The sequence below is a fragment of the Haliotis rubra genome, unplaced genomic scaffold (genome assembly GCF_003918875.1).
Source record: "Haliotis rubra isolate DU_JTF1 unplaced genomic scaffold, ASM391887v1 Scf927, whole genome shotgun sequence".
In the NCBI taxonomy this organism is placed as follows: Eukaryota; Metazoa; Mollusca; class Gastropoda; order Lepetellida; family Haliotidae; genus Haliotis; species Haliotis rubra.
This window is the reverse complement of record NW_025767665.1, coordinates 141595-168642: the sequence shown is the minus strand read 5'-3', so window position 1 is coordinate 168642 and position 27048 is coordinate 141595. Positions and strand designations below refer to the sequence as shown.

The following is a 27048-nucleotide window of genomic DNA, read 5'->3' as shown; positions in this document are numbered from 1 at the left end:
ATGAGCTCCCAACAAGGCCATATTTCTCACCTGGTGGCATGAGGCTCCCAACAAGGCCATATTTCTCACCTGGTGGCATGAGCTCCCAACAAGGCCATATTTCTCACCTGGTGGCATGAGCTCCCAACAAGGCCATATTTCTCACCTGGTGGCATGAGCTCCCAACAAGGCCATATTTCTCACCTGGTGGCATGAGCTCCCAACAAGGCCATATTTCTCACCTGGTGGCATGAGCTCCCAACAAGGCCATATTTCTCACCTGGTGGCATGAGCTCCCAACAAGGCCATATTTCTCACCTGGTTGAGCTCCCACCTGGTGGCCTGGTGGCATGAGCTCCCAACAAGGCCATATTTCTCACCTGGTGGCACCTGGTGGTAGCTCCCAACAAGGCCATATTTCTCACCTGGTGGCATGAGCTCCCAACAAGGCCATATTTCTCACCTGGTGGTATGAGCTCCCAACAAGGCCATATTTCTCACCTGGTGGCATGAGCTCCCAACAAGGCCATATTTCTCACCTGGTGGCATGACCGTCTCAGTAAGGCGAGAACCTGCAATGGGGGCGATGGTGTTGCTGCTGATGTTGTTCTTCTTCCCCTCAATAGACAGGGTGTTGCTCAGACCAAGGAGACCAAGTTTGGCTGCAAGAAGATGAGTTTCAGTTTGTGCTGTATACATCATATCCCTAGCCACATCAGGAAGATGTATCACAATGGGGTTTTAGGATGTAACTTAGGATGTTCAATTTTCAAAACTCAACATATATCAAGGGGTAGTTCATGATTGTTTCGGTACTAAAGTCCTTCTGAATGTCGACGTAAACTACATGATCAGGTTAAAGATGAAAAACATTAAAACATCTGCCAATTCAGACAGAAATCTGAATAATGTTTTTAAGTCTGTCTTTAGTGTTGTACAGAATTATGTTCACCTGCACTATAGTTGGCCTGGCCAAAGTTGCCATAGATACCAGCAGCTGATGTGGTCATGATAATTCTGAAAAAAAACAGAGGCAAGTGTCACATTCCATGAACAACTTAATGTTTGTCATGTTGCAGAGAAATAGATGATGGCACATTAAAAGCAACCAAGGAAAAAGACCATCGATCAAGGTATCGAAGCATTCAAGCCACTCACATCTTGGCGCTTACAGGCGGTGGAATAGCCTTGAGATTATAACAATTGCTCATCACAACAGATTTGATTTCCTGGTATCAACAAGTTGAGTCAAAAGCAGAGCCGAAAGTGAACTACCTTCCATAATTCTGTTTCTTCATGTGCGGCCATGCTGCTCGTGTCACCAAGAATGACCCTCGGAGATGGACTCTGTGGATGAGGTCTGTGGCGCCAACATTACAACAGTGATCAGTTTCATCAGATTGTTTTCGAGGCAGCAAGCATCACACGTCACAACCAATTACTACAGTCAGTACTAAGTCACAAAATACCTATCTAAAACCACACATGTTAATCAGATACTAATACTTAGAATAATCAATAAAACATGGTACTGTAGCAACCCTCAATAAGTAATCCTCAGTTTACAATCTCAACATAGGCTGCCACAAAATAAAAGTTTTTGTTAGTAGCAACATAAGTTCTGATTTTCAGTCATGGGAGTGAAAAAAATGCCACAAATAATGTATCATATTTTCTTAAAATAATGAAACACTGAGGTACTGGACCCGTAAAAGAATTGATTAGAATTAGAATTGATCTTCAGTAACCCATGCTTGTTGTAAGAGGCAACTAACAGGAATGGGTGGTCAGGCTCGCTGACTTGGTTGACACATGTCATCGTATACCAATTGTGTATTCCAATTGCGTAAGTCGATGCTCATGCTGTTGATCACTGGATTGTCTGGTCCAGACAGCTGGAATATTGCTTAGTGCAGCATAAAACTAAACTCATTTACTCACTGAAGTACTGAGGGAGATATTATGGTCAGCAATATTCCAGCACTAACATAGAGGGGTACATCAGAAATGGGCATCACACACTGTTACATCAATTTGGATATTCATGATACCAGTATACTGGTCCTAATGCAATACACTGTAAGTATCTTCTTCACTTTCATCATATACCAGAACCAAAAACAAGCTTCTTCACCACATGCAGCAGCCACTGCCCTCGGTTGCTAATTCACGATATGTCCCTTAATTACTCACTGGCGATTACTAGACCATTTTTACATTGTATTGTCCAAAAATAGTTTTCTTCTTTTAAAGATATATACTAGCTAGTTTTAACTCATTTTGTGATAATCTAGTAATTTTACTGTCCTTCGTTGACAAGGTTTTATATATTATATGTATGTATTATGAATTTAAACTAGTTTTAGTCACGATATGGCTGAAATATTGCCGATGTGACTTTTAATTTTTAACTCACTCACTCACTCACTCACTGCCTTCACACTGGCAATAAGTTTCATGTCCACATGTTAGGTGGACAGGAAGACTTGTTATGTCAGGGTAAGTATACTGAAATCATGATTATCCAAATTTGTGTAAATCACTTGTTATTGGGACACAACACATGATCTTGGGAGGTCATAATGAAATCCATTGGATCTGACTTCCATTTCTCTTTCTGTCTAAGCAAGGCAAAGTATCAAAGAGTCCAGTCTGCAGTCAGACTTTCTGGACAAAGTGGATGATCAAAGGCAGATAACTCATGTTTGCAACCAAAAGCAACAGGCACCAATGATGCAGAAGCATCATGTTTTTGGTTCTGAGCTTCATGATCTAAATGCAAAGTGTCAGGATTAGAAATAATCCAACTCAGCTCTTCTGAATGATAAGCCACAATATAATAGCAGATTTTCCTTTCCTGAAATACACCTAAGCTACTTTCTGTACTTTTCACAGAACAGAGTTTGATAATCCACTTTAATTCAGACCCATACCAACTGACCTAAAAAAATGTTGCACTTTTATATGGCTATTGGTTAAGGTTGCTTCACACAGCCAAAAAACATATGATTTTGTCATCAAAGAAAGACAAACTTTGACTTACCCCAGTCTTGGTCGCTGATCCTGGCAAAAGATTTGTCCCTGAGGATGCCAGCATTGTTCTCAACGACATCTGGCAAACAGAAAGACATGGGAATCACAGCCTGCATAGGTTGGACCTTACAACTATATACATTCTGTGACCTCTGTGACATATGTAGCCATCTTCTCTGGGAGTATATTTAGTGCTGCAACTGTGGTGGATTATTGGAACACAAGTATTTACAAATACCATCATGGTTTGCTCATCCCTACATGGCATGCATGCTTATCAGTGAACACAGTCTAACACACATCTGGGCACAGGAGCATCAACCAAGCACCACCCACTTTTGCTTATATAAGTATGAAAACAATACAAGTTGTATCTGCTTCTAAAACCCAATTTCGTGCATCAAATTGTTAACTGTAACATATTTTACTCTGATTAAACAAAAAGAAAATTGAAATTGAAGTTTGGTAACAATTTACTTGCAATCTGAAAGCAATTGAATATCAACACGATGGCCATGATCAGTGAATAAAATAGTTTTGAAATGTGGCCTGTCCAAGGACCGGCTGTCCAAAAAAGTGACCAATACTGAGTAAACACAGCCAGTCCCAAAAATTAAAACAATAAAAAATCAACAAATGGGGGTTTTCAAACCAAGTTAAGTTTATTTTTTCAAATATTTCCTTTACCGTTAATTACCGTCTATAAGCCGACCCCATATATAAGCCAACCCCCAAACTTGACCCAGTGTCAAAATGGTATGTTTCGTACATAAGCCGATCCCCCGTGATGGGGTCCTAATCGCGGCAAACACAGACCACAGACAACTGGCGGTTACTTTGGTCCACATTATTAAAAAAATTCACAATCATATTGCGTCTACTCACGCATCGAAATGAAGTGTAGTTCACAGAAAATGGATAATATATTTTGTTTTGCTAAATATAATACATATTGTAGTTAGACGATAACATGTCAACAAACTGGCTTGCTTATTACCGCCTAGACTAAGGCTTAGTCTCTGAATATATGTAATTTTGATAGTAACAAACAAGCCCATTTATATTGAAAAGGAGCCCTAGGGAGACCAGAGATTGAACCTGAGGGAATCTAGACTTGCTTTATTTAGGGCTTTAGCACTGCAGAGATGGCGTGGCAGTGGGGAAAATAATGTGGTTCAGGGACTGTGAGACAGACTAATTACCGCCTTGTTTTCCATAGACTGCTAGTTGACAGTAACATCCGTAAAAATGTGTGAATTTAAATGGCTTGCCTATTTTACCCCTTCCATGTGCGTACAAGTTACCACGTTCATGAGGGTCCGCATAACCTTAGTGTTGATTATATATATTTTACATTTATAGTGCAAAAACTGTAATTAAAATTACACAATGCTAGGATATATTTCTGTTACGGCGGCCTGGCCCCTCGCAGTATACTGGTATACTGCTGACTTAGTTCCCGTACCGTAACATAAAAATAGCAGACAGAAACGTAGCTTTAGGCAAACCAAACTTCCACACTAGTGTCCAAAAGGACGTTTTCACAAACTAATATACTAGGAGTCAAAGATGAACAAACACAGGTTGGGTGAGAATGACATTATATTGTTGACATACTCTCTGGAAGTCTAGTCAATATAAATCCTGACAGTTGGCTTATTCAAAGCAACCCCATAGAGCATATGAAGGAGGTGTACCATATTTACCCATGTCCGGCTTCCCGAGGTCCTCCCCAACGTTCCTTAGAGCAGTGGCGATGTTCGGCCCTGACGGGCTTTACCATGGTCTAGATAAGGGGAATGGGCGGACGTTGGAGGAAACAATTAACTGGACAACCCTCTCAGACCCGCCAGTCCCAAGGAATTGTGCTTTTCCAATTCCGAAAACATTACTAACTAAAGTGATGGTAAAGTTATCAATCCATACGTGGATGGCAAGCTGAGAAACTTCCCTATCAGCCTGCCTGGGTAATATAATCATTATATGAACTTAGTATGGGATATAGGGATTTAACTGATGAAATTGAGCTACAGGGAGTAGGTTGGCATACTTTGTAGTGAAGGTATGTTTCCAAGATTATAGATATAACAAAACAGATTACTCACTAAGAAAGGTGAGAACATGATCTTTCAGATGATACCTAATGTTATGGGTGAAAGTTGTGCAGACATGAATAATTAAGGAAAAAGGGCGCGTACATAAAAACACATAACACTAGTTACTCTCACTGGAGTAGATATTCCCGCAGGAATGGCATGTTACCGTTACAATTTCTTTGGGTTAAATAATAGTATTCTGTATCATATTTTACTGATGACTGCGCCAGAATTCATCCCGTTATATTATTGTGCATGTTTGAACTTGATCACCGGGAAATGTGTGCACAGCTTAGTCAGCTGATTGTACGATAAATGTCATAATGACTAATATGTAATAATATGTTGAAATAATGAAAACGTACAGGTTAATATGTATTTATTCATCATTCACAACATAAACGTTGTAATCGTGGCAAACATCCTGGCAGATGTACCGGTAACCTGTAACATCGTCCTGGCAGGGCACTGGCGAGCTAAAAAATATTTCCGTGAAATTGTATCTTATAGATAAGACGACCCCCTTCTACAGACATATTTTTTGGGTCCTCAAAATTCGGCTTATGGACGGTACTTATTTAATAGACCGTCCTTCACAAATATAGATCGTCAAGTACCATGGGACCATATTTTATACACTGCTATGACACCACATGTTTTGCATGTGCATTTCAGTATGCTAGGTTATGATTGATTCTTTGGACCAAAATAAATTGTCCTTGGATTCAAGCGTATGCAAAACAGTTACATGTCTTATGTTTGAAATGTGTATCTGGTTGTATAAATCATATTTAGTCATTACAGACTGTGTACATGTAATCGCATTTAGCATTAACCGCTAAATTGTGTTATTGTTGGCGTCGCCATACTACGTGCCTTTGTTTACAAACATGACCTTGGCACGCGCAGCTGCAAACTTAACGTCAGTACATGACGTCATGAGTTGCTACGTCATCACACTACGCGACAGCTAACAGTGAGTTACCTCACTTCTCGCGTCACCACCGAACTCCTGTCGCGCACAGCTATTAACAATCTAACGTCATCCAACGAAGGACAACACGGGACAGCAGTGGAATCTGCACAGAAAGCCTGCAGGTGGACATTCAAGGACCGACCTTGGATCGTCCTCGGAACACTCAAGCGAAGGTAGGTTTAGCTTGGGTTCTGGTTTACATCAGGGAATTAACAATCCCATTCATATAGATCCAAACTTATTGCTAGCAGCGCCGTCCCTAACGCCCGCGCCTGTTACCCAAACCACAGCAGCGCAGCCGGCGGCAGACGCACACTCTGTGTTTCAGCAGGCGGTAGGCGCGCACACTGTGTTTAATCCAGATATAGCCGCATGCACAGTTCCTTCTGCATCAGCATTCAAGCCACGCTACAATGGCTTTCTAATCTAGCTTCGAGTGAGGAAAATGCTTGCTTGATAAAGATACTACTATCTTCCATACAGAATCTTTTAACACCTGTCACTATAAGGTTCAAAGAAAGCCACACTGAACTCACTTTAACAGTAACATTGTTTATCTTTTTGATCATAATCAACATCTTCATTAAATTGGAGCATGTGCTACAGTTGTTATTAGCGTTATACCTTAGATGTACGAATCTATTTATCAGTGAAACAAGCTATAAATTTATAGATACAGATCAGCAATACTGATTAGTTGCATGCCAGGCACTGATTTGTGAAAAATGTAAATGTCACCCGGTAACCATACTCCAGCTCAAAGAGTGACCATGATGCATTAAACATTTTTCTACTTACACATAAAAGCATGAGAGAATGGAGCTTGAAATTCCTAACGAACAAATACTAGATCTAAAACGGGCGGTGGGGTAACCTTGTGGTTAAAGCGTTCGTTCGTCAAGCCGAAGATCCAGGTTCCATTCCCCACATGGGTACAATGTATGAAGCTCATTTCTGGTGTTCCCTGCCGAAATTCCTAAAAGCGGAGTAAAACTACAGTCACTCACTCACTAGATCTAAAACAGATCAAGGAATAAAGAATTTTGAATAAAAAATATCTATTGATTCAAATTATCAGTGAGTGAGAATGATTTTACACAACTTTAAGCAATATTCCAGCAATATCATGGTGGAGGACACCAGAAATGGGCTTCACAAATAGTACCCATGTGGGGAATCGAACCTGAGTCTTCAGAATGATGAACGCTTTAACCACTAGACTACCCACCGCCCTGACAAGTCTCTACACACCATACAGGAAACTACTCAGTAACAAGTGTTTCTACTTACCAATTCTGCCGAAGTTATCCAGTGCTGTCTGAACCAACTTGTCTCCATCTTCCACTGAGTCTGTGCAGGAACATAGAGAGATATCAGAGAAGCTTGCTTGTAGTACACAATGTATACACTTTCTGCTCCAATAAACACTTACAGTCCATTTGATTTCATTTGAGACCGATGAATTGCTCACTAACACAAAATCTAATAATTGCAACGAAACCAATTTTTGTATGAAATCAACAGACCAACTCTGATGATTTGTCTCATAAGTTTGGACACCCGAATAAAAAAGTTGTTTTAACAAACAATCATTATTTTGTTTGTCACGTTTCGCTATTTCTTACAAGGGAGGCCCACTAAAAAAATTGCTGGTTGAACAGCCAGGTGTGTGAGTTGTGCATGTGAAATTGAAATTTCACAACACATATTTGTTGATTACCTGCTGTTCTACCAGAAAGTGATCCCCCTTTGTAAAAAATACCAAAAAGTGTTATCCATAAAAACGTGTCATGTATTCATGTTCGTCCAACTTCTGAATGCCTTTCAAGAGCTGTATTTCAAGGTTCCTTCATAAGCATGAGATTATAGAATTTCTTGCGATCTTTTTTTATAATGAAGCAACTAGAAACTCCATCCAATCAAAACAATCGTGCACCGAGTGCTTTACATGTATAATGTGGGAAATCAGGCTTTTTGGGGAGTGATTTTGTGGGGGTTTTCATATAAGAAAATGTTTGGAGAACATATGTCCTTTCTACTTCTGAGTTGTAGATGATATCACATAAAGACAGACAGTTGTCAGCCGAAAAGTTTGAGACATTTCAACAACTTTGGAATCTTCATAATGCCATTAAACTACCTGTTTTGAGCATTATTCCAGCAATAACATGATTTTGTACGACATTGTCCCTCAGACAAGAGGCTGAAGAACTATAAGATTTATGCGTGTAATGCAATGGCATGTTTCACAATGAAATAATGACATAATGAATTCGCCACCTAATGACAGTGCCACCTGGAATGGCGGCAGGCGGTTGTGTGTTGTCGGAGCTCCGCAAAGTTTCGATATGGGAGTCGGCATTGAAGCGTGGAGAGCCCAAATTGGTTGTTTTAACCAACCTGCAAAGGTACCCAGAACATTCGTAAAACGCATTTCCATTCATAGTGGAGTAAGCGCAAGTTTCAAGTTTTTTGGCTGGTTAGGGTGTTGCTGTTAGTGGAAATGTAGAACCCAACCCGGGCCCCAAGTCGGGTACACGTGAAACACGACAAACTCGCTTGTCAACACGTGGTCAAGGACATGTGCACATAGACACAGACATATTATCACAACAGGAAAATGCAGACATTAAATGCATTTTAATGGACAGTCAAAAGTGAAGTGGACTTAAATCAGAAAACTATGGAGGAAGTAATTGCAAAGAGTGACAAAATGTCAGTAGTTGTGAAGGACTTGAAACAAGAACAAGACAGCCTATGGGAAGAGACAGAGCAGTTACAAGCTGAAAACGAACAGTTGCATGACAGGTTAGAGAAAAATGAAGCACAGTCTCGGCACAACCTGATTTTGATTTTCTACGGGCTGGACGAAGGTTCAAACAAGCATTGTCACTAAGGTGACATAATCCCCCGCCGCAACTTATGAAATCAAACTTAAAAAGGAATGAAAGTGAAGGTCGTAATTTAAGATGAAGTTAAATGTCAGCAAAACCATGACCAGTCAACCTCTCTTGATATCTTGTTCTGTAGTTGTCCAAATGCACAAATATTTTCAAGACTGACTTGGACCTTGACATGAATGTCTTAGTGTATGAAATATGCAAAAATAGTAATAATTGCTTATTGAAAAACATTAAAGGGAAATCTTGAAAGTCCATGGAGAAAATCCAGTGAACTGTTCTTGAGATTTCTCGCTGACAATCTTAACATGCAGTTTAACATGCTGAAATCTTCAAAGTGTCCCTGTGACCTTGAAAATTCAGTGAAGGTCACCAAAACTGACTGGGCCCTGCGCCTTCCCTGGATGAAGCTTGACGTCAATAATGAAGAAAATCCAGAGAACGGTTCTTGAGATAGCTCGCTGACAAGCTTAACATGCAGCTTAAGTAGTATATATAATGGGGGTACGAAATCAAGTCCAACAAAAGCCTCTGCAAAGCGCTTAACGACATAGGAGACTTAGAAGGGTTCGATTTTCCCATCCCGAACGACGCCGCGTACACCCTGTACTATGACGGCTACGTGTATAGGCCGATGCTTATGGTAGACTTAAAGGAACCCAAATGGTTGGTCAATGTGACCCTCACCGCACCTTACATCTCTTTAAACGAACGTGGATATGTCACCGAAATTAGGAACAACGGCTTCATGCTCACGTCTTTCATTCCAAGTTATGATGGGGTGATAGTTTCTCGAGTACATGGGGGGAAGGGCAATAAGTTAGTTTCATCCATGGAGTCAGAGCTAAGGGCCGACTCCCCCGATGCCATGACTATGGAACCAGGCTCCACACTCATCATAGACATCTCGCTTAATCTCGATATTAATAATTCAAGCCTGCAACTTTTACCCGGGGTGATACTACATCGAAACAAGCGTTTCGCAACACTGTGTTGCTGCATCGTCATACGATTAAACCACCAACGGACATTGATGACACCCTTAATAGCAGGGATGGATGTTAGCATAGACCAGATGGCACCTATTGACTTTTCCCGTATCTTCCTAAACAGGAATCTAAACCTTTTAGGCCTCAAGTACATTGATCAGCTATTAACTGAAGCTCAATTAAAAAATATTTCACCAAATATATTATAGGCACACAGAATTGGTCTATACCCAGTCGTAGAGGAAGTCGCGAAGACCCTGGAAACCGTAGACAGGTTCCGCTTGAGATAGTTATGTGATGTAAAACGCCAACTAGAACAAGACCGCAACACGCGGAAAGCACTATGTAAGAAGTACCATAGAGCTTTCAATATCGTGGATGGGGTTGATACTGCCCTTATGACAACCAGCATGGGACTAGGGGTGGCAGGTGTTGGGTTATTAGCCACCATCGTGGCCGCACCTATAGTGCTAGGTATCGAAATAACAGCTGGGGTGGCAGGGGTGTTAGGGTTGGTGCTTAAGTTTACATCACGCAGAGTGCATCGTAAGGCATTGAAACACGACGAGATCAGGGTTCTGGCCGAAGCAAAGCTGAACACGTTAAGTGAGCGTATTTTCCACGGCACTCACTGACAACAAGATCTCAGAGGAGGAGTTTCGTTCAATTTTATCTGAACTCACAAAATATAACAAAATGAAACAAGAGATTCGATCCAAGTCTCGTAAGTCTGCTATCAGCGAGGATGAGAAAAAAAAGTACATAGAACAAGGGGTGAAAAAAGCCCAGCAAGCCTTTATTACAAACACCAAAGAGATCATAGGCGATTCACATTAAACTGTTTCATCGAGGTCAACACGACATAGTGCCACGTGGCGCAATCCCAGTATAGACCCGTTAAACCGAGATACTTCAGCTAAGTCCCCGGTAGCTCAGTCGGTTGAGTGGTGCGGTTGTGAGGTATACATAGGGGGTTCGTATCCCGCTGGTGTCTCAACTTTTTTATAGGTCGGGAAAGTAGTAGGGGTAATGGGGCGAGATCTAAGGGCCTGACAAAAGCCTTATTTGTGAAATAAGGCTTTGCAGAGGCTTTTGTTGGACTTGATTTCGTACCCCCATTGTATATACTACTGCTTAACATGCTGAAACCTTCAAAGTGTTGCTGTGACCTTGAACATTCAGTGAAGGTCACCAAAATCGACTGGGCCCTGCACCTTCCCTAGGTAAAGCTTGGTGTTGAATATGTGAAAATCTAGTGAACGGTTCTTGAGATAGCTCGCTGACAAGGGTAAAATGTTTAAGTCCCCTTATGACCTTGAAATGAAGGTCAAGGTCACCAAACCTAACTGGGACCCTTCTTATACTGTGGTGAACCTAGGTACCAAATATGAAAAGAATCTAGTCAACAGTTCTTAAGACATTCCAATTCGTACGGACAGAGCCTAATACTATATCCCCTGCTTTACGATCAAAGAAGGGCGGGGGATAATGAAAGCTGGGACCAGAGTGAAATGAAGTTACGAAAGTTCATGGAGCAGAAGCTAGACGTTACTGACGGCAATCAAGATGTTAGTAATTCTACTTTACTGTCAACATATTGTACATTTAACTCTCAGCTTAATACTGAAAGATATTTAACCAGTATAAAATCTATACAATTAAAAAAGGGCTTTGACTTAGTTCAGATGCTCTTCAAATAATTTTAAAGTTACTAAATACAAACATGTACACAACTGATCCATCATGCCCGTATTGCGGAGAAGGTGAAGAAGATGAATATCATGTTCTGTTTATATGTCCATATTACGCACACAGTCGGAAACATTATCTACCTATGTACATGTATTATTATAGCCATCCTTGTACTGCACATTTTGTTACCTAGTTATCAACAACAGACAGTAATCTATTGCTCCGCTTAGCCACCTACTTGTACAAAGTATTCAAATCAAGATTATAGAGTAACATTTGTTGTGTTTGGGGTTGTGCTCTCTTGGTAGGGTGCGGATTCTCAGGCTTTTGGGGGTTGGGTCCCCTCCAGGATTCGGGTCCGCACCCCCGGAGTTGACTGCCTGGTCGCTGGCGCACATGGTCGGCTGCCTAGCCCGCCCAGCCACCACATGGTCGGCTGCCTAGCCCGCCCAGCCACCACATGGTCGGCTGCCTAGCTCGCCCAGCCACCACGTGGGCGGCTGACTCTGTGTGCTGGCGAGTGGGTGCCGGGCTGTGGGGGTGTGGGTCCTGGATGGGACTCGGCCCGGCAGGGGTGCGGGAGTCTGTGCTTTGCTGGGAGGGCGTGATCCCTAATAGAACGTGTTGCATTTGACCACATTCGCAATGGCATTGTGTACAATAGTGCATATGGTATTATCATAAGATTATAGCGCTCTGAAAATGTATTTAACATCTTAAACTACATCTTAAACAGTACTCTAGCAGTGTATAAAATAAGACCCATCCGACCGCCCGAGACTGGATAGATTTCTAGCCAGCCCGATGGACGGGTGAAAAAAAATATTCAGACGTGTCCAAAGGCAAAGATTTAAGAAAGACTGGTTAAATCTCTTCTGGGCTGGTAAGTTTTTGAAGTTACCAGCCGAGATGTCTGGCTGGGGTTTTGGCTTATTTCATACACTAACTCTAGGCTTCCTGGCCTCGAAATACAATAAACTTCTGTTATTCTGTTATAATGAATTTGGCGGAAATTCTCCAGTAATCAAGTGAAGCAGAAATGTCTGCACACATGACTGACTAGTTACTTAGTTCGTACCTGAGTGCGCTGTTGCCAATGGTAAACAGTCCCATATGATGACTGGATCCATGTTTTAATTCTACTGGGCCCAATGAATTTATTCCATGACAAAGAGAACATTCTGCCTGTGATGCCACAATGTAATTACATGGGACACTTGCTTCCTCACACTTGCATTAGAGCAACCTGTTCCATGATGATATTTAACAGCATATGTAATTACAATATGTTGTATGACGAATAATTTGTGCTTATGGCTAATAATATGTCACAATATGTATGACAAAGACATAAAAAATATTGGATTTTTAACTAAATCCCACCAGATGTTCTGCATGTGTAGAAAAATTAGGTTCTAAAACATATTTTATGCATAGAGAAATATTTCGCATTTCACCTTATCTAAAACACAGCTGTAGACATTGAATATGGGCTCCAAGCTATTAACAACTGCCCAAATATGAAACACTGAATGATTTGCTGGTTTTCATGCAGCAAGGAGCAGTTTTGAGTTGTATCACATGTCAGCTTGGTGTATAAGTGATTTAGGTCATGTTTGCAGAAAAATAGGGGTATGGTGCTGAAAACATAAGAAGCTCAACAGGGCGACTGCATCCCAAATATATCCTAGACTGTTATCAGTTACCTCTCCCTAGTGAGGGACTAATAGACAAGAATGTATTCTCAGATATTCAGTTATCTTATTTAAGACATTAAGCTACAAATTAGAAAATACAATCCCAAAGGAGCCCAAAACAATGTATAATTCACAGCTGAGGCAAGACACAGTTGCCAAATTATTCCTGATAATAGTTGGATTCCTTTGTCAACTTGTTTTGTTGTGGACAGAGAGATCAGATGAGAATGAGGGTGTATGGTATTTATTCTTCTCTCTGCAATATTTAAGCAATATCATGGTAGAAAACATTGCCTTCACACATTGTATCCATATGGGAGAATAGAAATCAGGCCTTTTTATCGAATGCTTTAATCACCAAGCTACCCCACTGACCCTTAATTTCCCCATAGTGCAAAGCTGTATGACCAATCATATTTGTACACATTTGTGATGAATTTAATTTGGACATCTTCATGATGTATAATTTTGACAACTTTAACAAAAAAACAATTGGCCTGTTAGAATCCTGTTCTCTACTTATCATACATATGTCATCAAGGATCCACATTAGAAGAGAAAAATTAATACAACAAGCATTGTCACTGAGGTGACATAATCCCCCGCCGCAAATGATCAAATCAAACATATAAAGTAATGAAAGTTTAAGATGAAGGTAAATGTCAACAAAAACATGACCAGTCAACCTCTTTTGATATCTTGCTCTTTAGTTCTTCAAACACACACATTTTCAAGACTGACTTTGACCGTGACATGAATGTCATAGTGTATGAAATATGCAAAAATAGTACTAAAGAAATTGCTTATTGAAAAACATTCAAGGGAAGTCTTGAAAGTCTATGAAGAAAATCCAGTGAACCGTTCTTGAAATATCTTGCTGACAATTCAGGTTAACATGCTGAAATCTTCAAAGTGTCGTCGTGACCCTGAAAATTATGTGAAGGTCACCAAAATTGACTGGGCCCTGTGCCTTCCCTAGAAGAAGCTTGGTGTCAAATATGAAGAAAATCCAGACAACAGTTCTTGAGATAGCTTAACATGCAGGTTAACATGCTAAAATCGTCAATGTGTCGGCATGACCTTGAAAATTATGTTAAGATCACCAAAATCAACTTGGCCCTGTGCCTTCTCTAGATAAAGCTTGGTGTTGAATGTGAAGAAAATCCAGAGAATGGTTCTTGAGATAGTTTAACATGCAGGTAAAACGTTAAAGTCCCCTTGTGACCTTGAAATGAAGGTCAAGGTCACCAAACCTGACTTGGACCTTTCTTTTACTGTGATGAAACTAGGTACCAAATATGAAAAGAATCTAGTGAACGGTTCTTAAGATATTCCAATTCGTGCGTACGTCACGGATGAACAGAGCCTAATGCTATATCCTCCGCTTCACGGTAAACGCGCGGCGGGGATAACAACTTAAAAACATATCTTAATGAAACTCTCATAAAGAAGTTGCTTTCACTCAATTGATAAATACTTGTACTATCATATTAACAGTTTCTGAAAATGTATGGCATAATAATATCAGCTAAATTAACTGGCACATCTATTCTTGATGACAGAGAAATACCTGTGAATTACGTGAACTATGGACATAAATCCCAATCACTCACCATAGTTAGCCACGGCTTTGCCTCCTTTGGCCCTGATTTCATTAACGACGACATCAGCTGCACGGGCTGTCTTACCACCACCATGTATGTCCCCGCCAAGGTCATTGACTGAAATGCAAGCCAAGGTCACAGAAAACATGTCAATGTTGTTTACTACACCAAGGGTCAAGGTCACTGAATACAACACAGGTACAATGTGTCCTAGCTCTGACATGTATTGCCAATACATTACTGTATTTCATAGTAGCAAGCAGTTGTAGACAGATGACAGACAAGAATGGTTCAAATTGTTTATCCACTTAGGACTGATCTCAACAAACTGATGGGTTGCCAATATAATGCCTTCTTGTAATATACATCACATACTGATGGGTCACCATGGTCCTGTATAAAACAAAGAGCGCAGGTATTTTCTTCAGGAAAGGGATGTCATTTTTTGTATTTATGATCCCTTTCCAGGGTTTATCACTTTCATAATGTATATTACTGTAATATTATTTAGGGCAGGAAAAGTAACACTTAGACATTCCATCCACCATAATATTATATATATGACACAGATGTCAGTACCATATCACAGTACCTTTTAAAAACCTGTTCAAAGTATCTGCATGGAATTCACATAAAACATTTATGTTTGCTGAGACTACCAAAAGGTGCATTTCACATAAGAAAACCTGTAATGGAACCCACATCCTTAGGTGCTAGGGGCAGTGAAGTAAAGTGGCATGAGCTGTTTGGTACTGAGGAAGCCAGGCAGGAAAATATGTAGAACTGAATTTCTTCTTTAAAAGAAACTACTGACAAAAGAAAAGAGTTTTCATATGAAAGAGTGCTCTGAATAAAAATATTAGGCTTCCCTGTCAGGAGTCATGTGTTGACGAGTGCTTCTTCAAGGAGCAGGAAACAGTTTGTACCTGTCGTAGGTCTATAACTGTCGTACCTCCTATACTGTAACATAGACTTACGACAGTCATAGCATTACGATAGCTTTGTGAAACGGTACTTTGAGTACTCCTCAATGCACAGCTGACATACTGTGTCAGCCAAAATACTATTTAAACTCAACTAACTCACGCAGTACCAGATACTCACCCACAACAGAGGCACCACGTTCACCAAAGGCTAATGCATAGGCTCGTCCCAGTCCTGTTAATGAAACAATTCAAGACTAAGTTCAGGACAGGTCACTTTCAGCTGGATATTCAATGAATATTATTCGTAACTTGTATCTATTATACAACATATACATACTGTTTATTTCATAATCAAACTGCATTTCAGATATCAGAACTTCACTCATCTTGATCCCTGATAACTGAATAAAGATGTGACTGACACTTTCACAAGCTGAAAGTTACACTTCGTAAACCAGGTTTTTATTTTGATAGACTTTTGACCTACTAAAAAATGGAGGGAAAGCAAAATCTTGCACACATGTCAGTATGATAAATAGGATACAAACAAGATCATAATGAGCTTCCACGGTGCTACAATGGAAGAATTAAAAAATGTTTTCCTCACTCCTAATCATACTAATACACACCGGTATCAGTGTCACTGGTGATTTACATTCAAGCCACGTGTACAGCACTGTTTCATATGCTAATCATGAACTCACTGTGTTAGATATGGTCATAAAAGTTGCAATTATTTCTCACATTTTACATGTACTGCCTTTTCACTGAAAAAATGCTTCTCTGTGTCCAAACACAAAAAATCACAATCAATTATGACATAAACATGGCCAACAGTTGTAGGGCAATCAATAAACCATTTCTGGATAAATTTTATTTGAAAAAAAAAGGAACACAAGTGGATGGCTTCTGTTCAATATTCAGACTATTGGAGGCATTCGGTATGATTGTGAACGTGCATGACCATTCTTCAGCTTACATTAATCTGACTTTGTATTAAATGCCAAGATGGCCAGCTGTACTGACATGAGATCTGTAGAATCTGTCTCCATCATGGCAAATATAACTTCCAAATAAGTATATTATACTAAAAAACTTTTTAGAATGCAAGTGTCTAAAGCACTAGAGCTGCCGGTGCATAGTGACATTCAAGTGTTGCCTGTATCAGGCTTTGGGTACCTATATCAACCTTGGATGTTGTTAACAGGCTTCACATGATGGTAAGCATCTGTTGTTTGCTTTACACTTGGATTCCCTCCCATATCAGTTTGAAGGTAACATCCACCCATCCACTGCTTCATGCTACAGATTGCCTTGCTCTAACTCTGTACAATATCCCACTTCTACTGAGAACACAACAATGTGTATGACACTACAGTGATGACCATCTCCCAAATGTCTACAGACAAACACTTGGTAATTTCTGAAAACCATATTAACCAACATTGTAAACCCAAAGTCACTGTGTTCTTTAATCTGATTGGTTGAAAAACGTGTTTAAATGGTATTCGACTCCCGGAAATTTGCTGCGTATTAATACATACAAACATCGCTCACACCATTGTATTGTTACGTCAAATATTCAAAGTTTGAAATCAAGGAAACAATTTGCATTTCCCTGCGTTTTGCATGTATATCTATTTTGTTTTAGCCTGTTAGCAAAAAGCTTCTCTGGTATATTGTTCTTGAAGTAAGAAGAGAAATAGGCCTTTTCAATTGAACACATCAGTGAAGAGAGGGGAACATTTGTCATTGTTGTTACTTAAAAGGTATAAGTGAAACTTCAATGCCCTGGATAATAAATTGTATATGGGAACCAAATGTCTCTCAGTTGACCATTGTTAACACTTGATAATACATTACATGCTTGAACCAAATGTCTTAGTTTTCTATCCCGATGCCAAATTACTAAAAACATACAATACACAGTATAATGCTTACATCACAAGACAACAAGCATGACATGTACACTTTACCTTTGTGAGAACGATATAGGCACTGAGCTAGTGACAACGTATTCATCACCGAAGGTCACACAAATATTTGATTTATCAACATCATTCGATATCATAATCAGTTCATCTCGAGATAATCTAACTTACTTTGCCCTACATATCAGTAAAGTCTTTTCTGTTTTCCCATCTGTGAAATAAGGTCTTAGTACTGCCACTGTCACAGTCTTTAAACTGTTAGTCTGTCTTCACCTCGTACTATCAATACAGCTGGCATGTGCACCAACCTCGTACTATACAATACAGCTGGCATGTGCACCAACCTCGTACTATACAATACAGCTGGCATGTGCACCAACCTCGTACTATACAATACAGCTGGCATGTGCACCAACCTCGTACTATACAATACAGCTGGCATGTGCACCAACCTCGTACTATACAATACAGCTGGCATGTGCACCAACCTCGTACTATACAATACAGCTGGCATGTGCACCAACCTCGTACTATACAATACAGCTGGCATGTGCACCAACCTCGTGCTATACAATGTGCACCAACCTACAGCTGGCAATACAGCTGGCATGTGCACCAACCTCGTACTATACAATACAGCTGGCATGTGCACCAACCTCGTGACTATACAATACAGCTGGCATGTGCACCAACCTCGTGCTATACAATACAGCTGGCATGTGCACCAACCTCGTACTATACAATACAGCTGGCATGTGCACCAACCTCGTGCTATACAATACAGCTGGCATGTGCACCAACCTCGTTACTATACAATACAGCTGGCATGTGCACCAACCTCGTACTATACAATACAGCTGGCATGTGCACCAACCTCGTACTATACAATACAGCTGGCATGTGCACCAACCTCGTACTATACAATACAGCTGGCATGTGCACCAACCTCGTACTATACAATACAGCTGGCATGTGCACCAACCTCGTACTATACAATACAGCTGGCATGTGCACCAACACGATTAATGTTTAGCATTGTAAGATGAAGGTTGGTTTTATCGGACAGTTTTTACTGTCTTTATAGCTTTAGACTTTATTCCTTGCCCTTGTAACATATCTCATCAAACAATGATGAAAATAATTGTTTTTATTGTTTAGGGCTGGTTATCAATATAAATCATATATCAGATCAACAATTGTTTGAGCAAAATGAAAAAAAACAAGCCGGAAAGAAATCAACATTTTTTATGTTACTGATGAGTTTTGACTCGTTTATGCATTGATTACTAACAAAATCAGCGTTCTGAGGATCATTAAGGAGCTGCCTATAAATATGGGTAAATTAAACTCGTATTTTATCACAATAGTTTATGTGAGATATTACTGATGACAAAATTTTCACAGCAATTATCATTGATAATTCTTCTTATATTTCCAATTATCAATCTTTTTAGACAGACCCGTTAATGTTTCCACCTGTGGAGCCTTTGTCTTACCCACCAGTATATTTAAGCTCGACACCAGAATGCATTGTATACCTGTAAAGAGGATAGCTAAGTAAGACCATGAATACAGTAACAACATGAATGAATTGTATGACAGATTGTGTTAAGGCAGGGACGGGTAACCCGGATACCTGGGACGGGTGGGTAATGAGTTGGACCCACGTCTCAATACCCGGACCTGTTATAATCACGTGACTAATACATTAAACAATGTAATATGTTATTCTTTTACGATTAAAAGGTTGTATTGTCTTTGAAGATTTAGACATTATTTACAGTCACTTCATTTGAATATAACACATGGTTAAGATATTGAAAAACTGAAAATTTTAGCCTCCGAGCTGAAGAATATATTGCCATTTCTTGCAAATTTGATGTCAGGAATTAACATCATGGGTATCGGGGTAGGGAAGGGTAATAGGGGGTACCCGGGTAGAAACATTTGGACCTGTCCCAGACCTAGATTGTGTACTTGATGATAAATTAACGTCAACATTGTGCAATTTTCCAGTTATATGATGGGTGGTTGTAAATAATTGAGTCTTGACAATGAGTATTGATCTACTCAATTGCAATATGATGACATGCATCATCAGCCAAGTCAGCGAGTCTGACCACCTGTTAGTCCCCTCTTATATTAAGTTTGGGTTGCTGAAGACCTATTCTAACTAGCATTTTCATCTATTCACAAAAAATTTATATATATACAGAAGGAAAAAATTGTATCGCAATTAGGGCTGTAACAATGCATCGAACTATCGATGCATTGCAATTGTTGAGTCTGATAGCAATTAATCGATGGTAGAAACGAAAAACTATCCATGCATCGATAGTATGTTTGACTATCGATAGTTTAGTAATTGACTTCCACTGATAAATGTGCAGTGTAAAATACAGGATGTTTGGGTGCAGACTTGCAGCTTCATTGAGTTTATGCTTCAACTGTTTACTTGATCTGGGTTTCAAGTTTCTTGTCACTCCTTAAATGAGACTGAAACTACTTCAACTTGTTTATATTTCATATAAACTACACATTCATTTGGGAAATGACTTCAATTGAGACAATTCAAAGAGAAAGAAACTACTGCAATAGTATTTCAATAGTGGCTCGCAATAAACTATCGCAATCGCAATAGTATGTTGCAATAGACTATGTCTATTGCAATAGCTGTTTCCCCCTCAATAGTCACCCCTCATTACAACACCCAAGTTTTATGACATAACCTACCGGTATATTTAATCACAGTTTATATGTCATGTGCTAAAATGCTAAAAAGACTTTTCATTAACACAAAAGCCAGCAATAAAGAATCTGAATGGTATAATTTGATTAAACATTGGTCCTGTAACAAAACTGAAATTAAGATAACATAATGTGTCAATAAAAGTACGGTCATTCCAAACAGGTAACAAGATGCATAGTCCTACTTCCTGCACCCAATCTACAAATAAGGTCTATAGTTTCAGAAACACAAGACACTGTCAGTATCCTGTGCAACCTCCATCCATCTGGATGACATTTTGAACACTCATCTTCACTGAGTGCACAGGACGCTGAATCCGAGATTGGGGCTAACTGACGAACCTTACACCCCAGAATGTCCCATACATGCTCGATAGGGTTCAAATCAGGGCTTCTGGCTGGCCATGGAAGGGTGTAAATGGCTTCTTGATGCAGGAAATCAATGCCTGCACGCGCACGATGTGGCCTGGCGTTGTCATCCAAAAAGATTGGCCTTGTTGATAGGGGATGATTATCAAAATGAGGCACTACATGCTTCCTGAAGATTTCCTCTTGATATCATTTTTCCATTCAGATTTCCTCTCACTGTGACAAGCTGAAGTTCAGTCATAAGATACACAGCCCCATACCATCAAGGATCCTCCGAATGGAACTTCTTCCTTTGAGCGTATGTCATGTTCCTCTGTCGCCATGCACGCGTCCTTCCATCAGCAACAAAAGCAAAAGCTAGCTCTCATCTGAAAAACAGATCTTCCTCCAAAAAGGCAGGTTCCAACGATGTCAGTCATGAGGGCATGTGTCAACAGATGGCTGTAAAGATGGCCTGGCCTTATACCCTACCAGTTGTATGACAGCGTTGCTAATGTGGAAGCCATTGCCATTTTAGCTCGCCGAACAAGTCTAAGTAGGACTGCGTTTTGTTTAGCTGATGTCTTGTGTGGTCTGCCTGAATGATGTAGATCCTTTACATCGTTTGTTTGGTGATATTTCCTCACTAATCGACTGATTGTTGAGGGCTGGTGACCTAATTGTCTGGCAATTTGTCTCATGGACAACCCGGCATTAACCATGCCTATATCTTGCCATCTCTTGGCTGGCGTTAGTTGAGGGGGGTCCCATAGAGTGGTTTAAGACAATAAGTATGTGTTTCAGATCAGTGTTCTAACAGGAGTGAAGGATAATTGAAACTGTATTTTCATGACACAAGGGGTGCAAGTGTTTCATATGCTCCACACTTGTGACCTGCAACACGTGCAGCATGATTTGTTGCATTTGAGACACATAATAGGTTATCGAGAGAAAAACTATTAGGTGTTGTGATACCTTTTTATATATACACAGGGCATCTGAAAACCCCAATTATGATGAGCTGCATTAATGGAGTTGATTGCTAATTATGTTTCAGCATAATCCCTTCTGAAGTTCACACACTTAATAAGTCCACATACGATGACCAATCTTTACTCTCTGAATGATCATTTTCCCACATCAACATCACCAATAGATCTGTTCACAAAGGTGAGGTGAGGTGAAATTGGGTTTAATGTCATGCTTGAGAATATTTCACTCATGACGACGTGCATGCGTGTGTATGTGTATGTGCGGCTGCTTGTACTAGCCCAGACTAAAGCTGGTTTAAGTGTGCTAGCCCACTGAGATACCTGTTCACAAAGGTACTGTAACGCCAAACAGGGGAGGGTATGCTATTTGATGCTCAGTCACTAAAAATATGTACTCTTGTGCATGCGAAAATACAAGTGTAGAATTTACATAGTCTGATTGATAACCTGGTAGCGCGAGTTTGTTTACAAAACATGTCTAAATTCCGCCCCCTAATTTGCATTACACTAACGAGTTCGCTTGTTACTCCAAGAAAATATATTGCTGATAAGTGATAAATGTAGGGAATACGTGTTAAGATAATTAACTTGTGATATGTACACAATTGTGTTCAGTTTAATTCGCTTGAAAATAAGACTTCTGTGCTTCGTGTCAAATCATAGAAAACGTCAGCCATATTGACAATACAATGTACTTGTTCCTGATTGGTGAGTTGCTGGGAGGACCGCCCTTTAAAATCTGACTCGACATTCCTTGCATATATAATTAGCTAGCTGACGTTTACTAATGACTAGACTTGGCATTGGTTTCTGAACCCGCGAAACTTATACTTTCCATAACTCCGAATTTTTTGGAACAACAAGAAGAAACTTTGTGTAAAAACGTACAAGATGCATTTCAACAACAATAATAATTTATTAATACAGTAACATATTTAAGAAATACACTTCGCTCTTCCACCATGTATAGTGTAATAAAACACACTTTTGCCCTGAACTATTATAGTTAAAGCACGAGGGCGGCTTGCGTCCGAGTGCTTCTGCGAATATAATAGTTCAGGGCGAAAAGTGTTTTAATACACTATACATGATGGTAAGGCGAAGTGTATTTCTTTCTAAGATGCCAAGTTTAATACTTTCTAAAGATAATTCACGATTAATTTAAGGCAGAAAACAAGCGGCCGATTAATCGGTGACCTAAATTAAGAATCCTCGCTGGGGCTAACTGGTGCGTTGTTCTATTAATGTGTCTGCCCCTACGTTAAAGGCGAGCGTTACCAGAAAAAACAAATGATAACAGTTTGATGGCGGTTTTCACGTTCGGATTAAATATCTTCTCTGAATTATTTTAATTACATCTGTCATTAACGTAAACCATATGGGGCAATATGAGCGTTGCATTTCTACTACCAAAGCGTAAGTTTAGATCAGTACATCCAGAGGAAGTTGAGTAGTCAAAGCGACATTCCACAATTGCATTGTGGGAATGTAAACATTCTGATCGTTACCGTGTGGCTGAAAACTTGTGAGTCGAAATGACACATTTTAACCGTAAGTAAAACATAAGCGTATTGTTTCCACCAGTGATGTTAGCTGCGTGAAGCAACAGCAAACCAAGAAACTGGATGCAGCGGTGTAGTTTACTGTAGGAGAGGCGACGTCTGGCGATGACAACTGACATGCATCGTGACATGCGGCTTACATTGTGGCGTAATGTAAAATGGTTCGATTCTGAGGGGCACACTAGAATGGCGGTGAGACGATTCAAAGAGAAAGAAGCCATTGCAATAGCTGTTTCCTCTAATAGTCACCCTCATTACACTAACACCAAGTTTTATGACATAAGCCTACCGTATATTTAATCACAGCTTATATGTCATGTGCTAAAATGCTAAAAAGACTTTTCATTAACACAAAGCTTAGCAATAAAGGTAAATCTGAACTACGGTATAATTTGAGATTAAACATGGGTCCTGTAACAAAACTGAAATTAAGATAACATAATGTGTCAAATAAAAGTACGGTCATTCCAAACAGGTAACAAGATGCTATGAAGATCCTACTTCCTGCACCCAATCTACAAATAAGGTCTATAGTTTTCAGAAACACAAGACACTGTCAGTATCATCATGTGCAACCTCCATCCATCTGGATGACATTTTGAACACTCGCTCTTCACTGGAGTGCACAGGACGCTGAATCCGAGATTGGGGCTTAACTGATCTAACCTTACACCCAAGTGAATGTCCTTATATGCTCACGATAGAAGTTCTCAAATCAGGGCTTCTGGCTGGCCAGCGGAAGGGTGTAATATGGCTTGATGCAGGAACAATGACTGCACGCAGCGCGCACGATGTGGCCTGGCGTTGTCATCCAAAAGATTGTCCTTTTTGTTGATGGGGATGATTATCAAAATGAGGGCGCTACATGCTTCCTGAAGATTTCCTTCTTGGTATCATTTTTCCATTCAGATTTCCTCTCACTGTGACAAGCTGAAGTTCAGTCATAAGACACACAGCCCTATACCATCAAGGATCCTCCAGAATAGAACTTCTTTCCTTTGAGCCGTATGTCATGTTCCTCTGTAAGCCATGCACGCATCCTTCCATCAACAACAAAAGCAAAAGCTAGCTCTCATCTGAAAAACAGATCTTCCTCCAAGAAGGCAGGTTCCAACGATGTCAGTCATGAGGGGCATGTGTCGGCAGATGGCTGTAAAGATGGACTGGCCTTATACCCCACCACAGTTGCACGACAGCATTGTTGATGTGGAAGCCATTGCCATTTTGGCTTTCGTCGAAGTAGGACTCGTGCGACTTTTTTATTGTTTAGCTGATGTCTTCGTGAATGCGCACCTTCACGTTTGTTTGGTGATATTTCCTCACTAAGCTACTGATTGTTGAGGGGCTGGTGACCTAACTGTCTGGCAATTTGTCTCATGGACAACCCGGCATTAACCAAGCCTGTTTATATCTTGCCATCTCTTGCTGATTTGCATGGCGTTAGTTGAGGGTCCCATAGAGTGGTTTAAGACAATAAGTATGTTTTAGATCAGTTTTCTAACAAGAGTGAAAGATAATTGAAACTGTGGTTTCATGACACAGGAAGTGCAAGTGTTTCATATGCTCCACCACTTGTTATCTACCTGCAAACATCGCAGCATGATTTGTTGCGCGTTGAAACACATAATAGGCTGCCATAGAGAAAAAAATTAGGTGTTGTGATACCATTTTATATATACAAAGGGCATCTGAGTACCACTGAAACGCTTGTAAAAAGAATAAAAGAGGTTGTTATCCAAATAAAGTGTCATGTGTTCATGGCCCTGTGGATATTCCTGACTAGATGGGTCCCCAGTTACCTTTGAAACCTGAAGGATCAGACTGACTGTGTCATCATACCCCAAAGGCATGGGAGATTGCTCATATCATCAATCACTGCATGTTTTGTCAGCACCATAGATAAGTGGTGAGTGAGTTTAGTTTTACGCTGCACTCAGCAATATTCCAGCTATATGGCGTCGGTCTGTAAATAATCAAGTCTGGACCAGACAATCCAGTGATCAACAGCATGAACATCGACCTGCGCAATTGGGAGCCGATGACATGTGTCAACCAAGTCAGCGAGCCTGACCACCCAATCCCATTAGTCACCGGACCAGAGATGATTATCTACAGACCATAATTAATCATTGCTGGGTGTGCAATTAAAAAACGAGAAAGCATCTTTGAGTGCCATTTTAAAAGTTGGGAAGTACAATATTGAACAGACTTTATGGATAACAACTTCTTTTGTCAAGTAGGAATGACAACGGTACAAGAATCTGTATCGAAATATCCTACTCACAAAATAAAAGAAGTTGCTATCCATAAAGTCTGTTCCATATTGAACAAGCAAGCAAATATGGATGAAAGGATGTTTTAAAATTTAACTAACATAAGCATTATTTCAGCTGGGCTACCTTTCCAATTTACTACCCTAATGTAGAAACATCTCTTACCCTCCAACAAAATTTGTGAAACTTTGCTGCAAAACTCCAACGAAACAATGTCCGATGACAGGGTTCGGACAGATTAGAAGCCATCAAATTTAAGGCCTTCTAGGGCATTTTATGGCCCAATTCACATTCATCAACTCCTCGAAGCCACACCTACAAGCTATTGTTTCAAGATGTCGCCCCAACCAATCCAGAGAAGTAATGATCTATGATGATGTTTATTGCCTGAGTTTCGATTCGTCGGGCTCTTGTCGACTGGCTGACTACCAGCGGGACTTCATAGGTGACTTCGAGCGAGCCTGTCCCGGTTGTGGTAGTGGCTGCGGCGAGCTGACTCGAAGAAAGACTCAAGCTAAGGTGAGGATGGTTTGGTCTGGCGATGCCGGGTCAAAGACCTGCGGACCAGAAAGCATCGATCGAGGTTTACAAAGAGCGCCTTCTCATGTAATACAGCTGAAGGAACTGAGGATGCGGGTCGTGTCAGCCACACTGGTAGACTGGAACATGTTTTGCCGGGGAAGTGTGCATGACAGTCATCGAAAGCGGACAGAGGATTCCAAGATCGGGCGGACCTAGAACCACGGTGGAAATCAGCCGGTAGGAAGTACCACCGTGGGAAAAGTGGCTCAATTCATAACAGCCTACAGAAACACGTAAAAACATTAGTAGTTAAATCAACAAGGAGTGCAGTTAAATCTGATTTTACTGAGAAAAATGTGATATTGTGAGCGTTAACTTACACTCACGTAAATATTGTATCCATAAATTGGCATAAAGTAACGGTGATATTTGTTACTATTACTCGTCATATAATGCATATTTCATAACTGAAGTAGCTGAAAGCGCAAAATGTTGCTAAAATATAATAGTAACTACAAACGCAGATGAGATCGAAATGGACTCTAATCCCTGGACAGTTGAAAGTGATGATCAGCTGATGTGGGAAATTTCACTGAAAACAATCATGTTACAAAATGTCAAAAAGTGAAAGCGAGACTCAGTGGAAAATGATGCAAAATTCAACAACTGTCATTAATGCTGCACAGAGAAAAGGTTACCATTCCCGGCGCCTGTCACCAGCACTACGCGTCCATCGAATCGCAAGGCAGCCATGTTTACATCTGCACTTTGAGCCGGCAA

At 40.3% G+C, this 27048-nt stretch overlaps 1 protein-coding gene across 1 annotated transcript in view; it reads right to left on the bottom strand.

Annotated features, from left to right (window-relative positions):
- Positions 1-27048, bottom strand: part of LOC124264477 (peroxisomal multifunctional enzyme type 2-like) — a 40035-nt gene extending 12987 nt beyond the window's left edge. The window contains exons 1-8 of the mRNA XM_046699215.1: positions 26967-27048; positions 16071-16124; positions 14976-15083; positions 7375-7434; positions 3023-3091; positions 1255-1339; positions 932-996; positions 519-641 (exon numbers count right to left, since the gene is read on the bottom strand). Of these exons, the coding sequence (XP_046555171.1) occupies positions 519-641; positions 932-996; positions 1255-1339; positions 3023-3091; positions 7375-7434; positions 14976-15083; positions 16071-16124; positions 26967-27021 (619 nt within the window). The 5' untranslated portion in view covers positions 27022-27048. The remainder of the gene's footprint in view (positions 1-518; positions 642-931; positions 997-1254; positions 1340-3022; positions 3092-7374; positions 7435-14975; positions 15084-16070; positions 16125-26966) is intronic.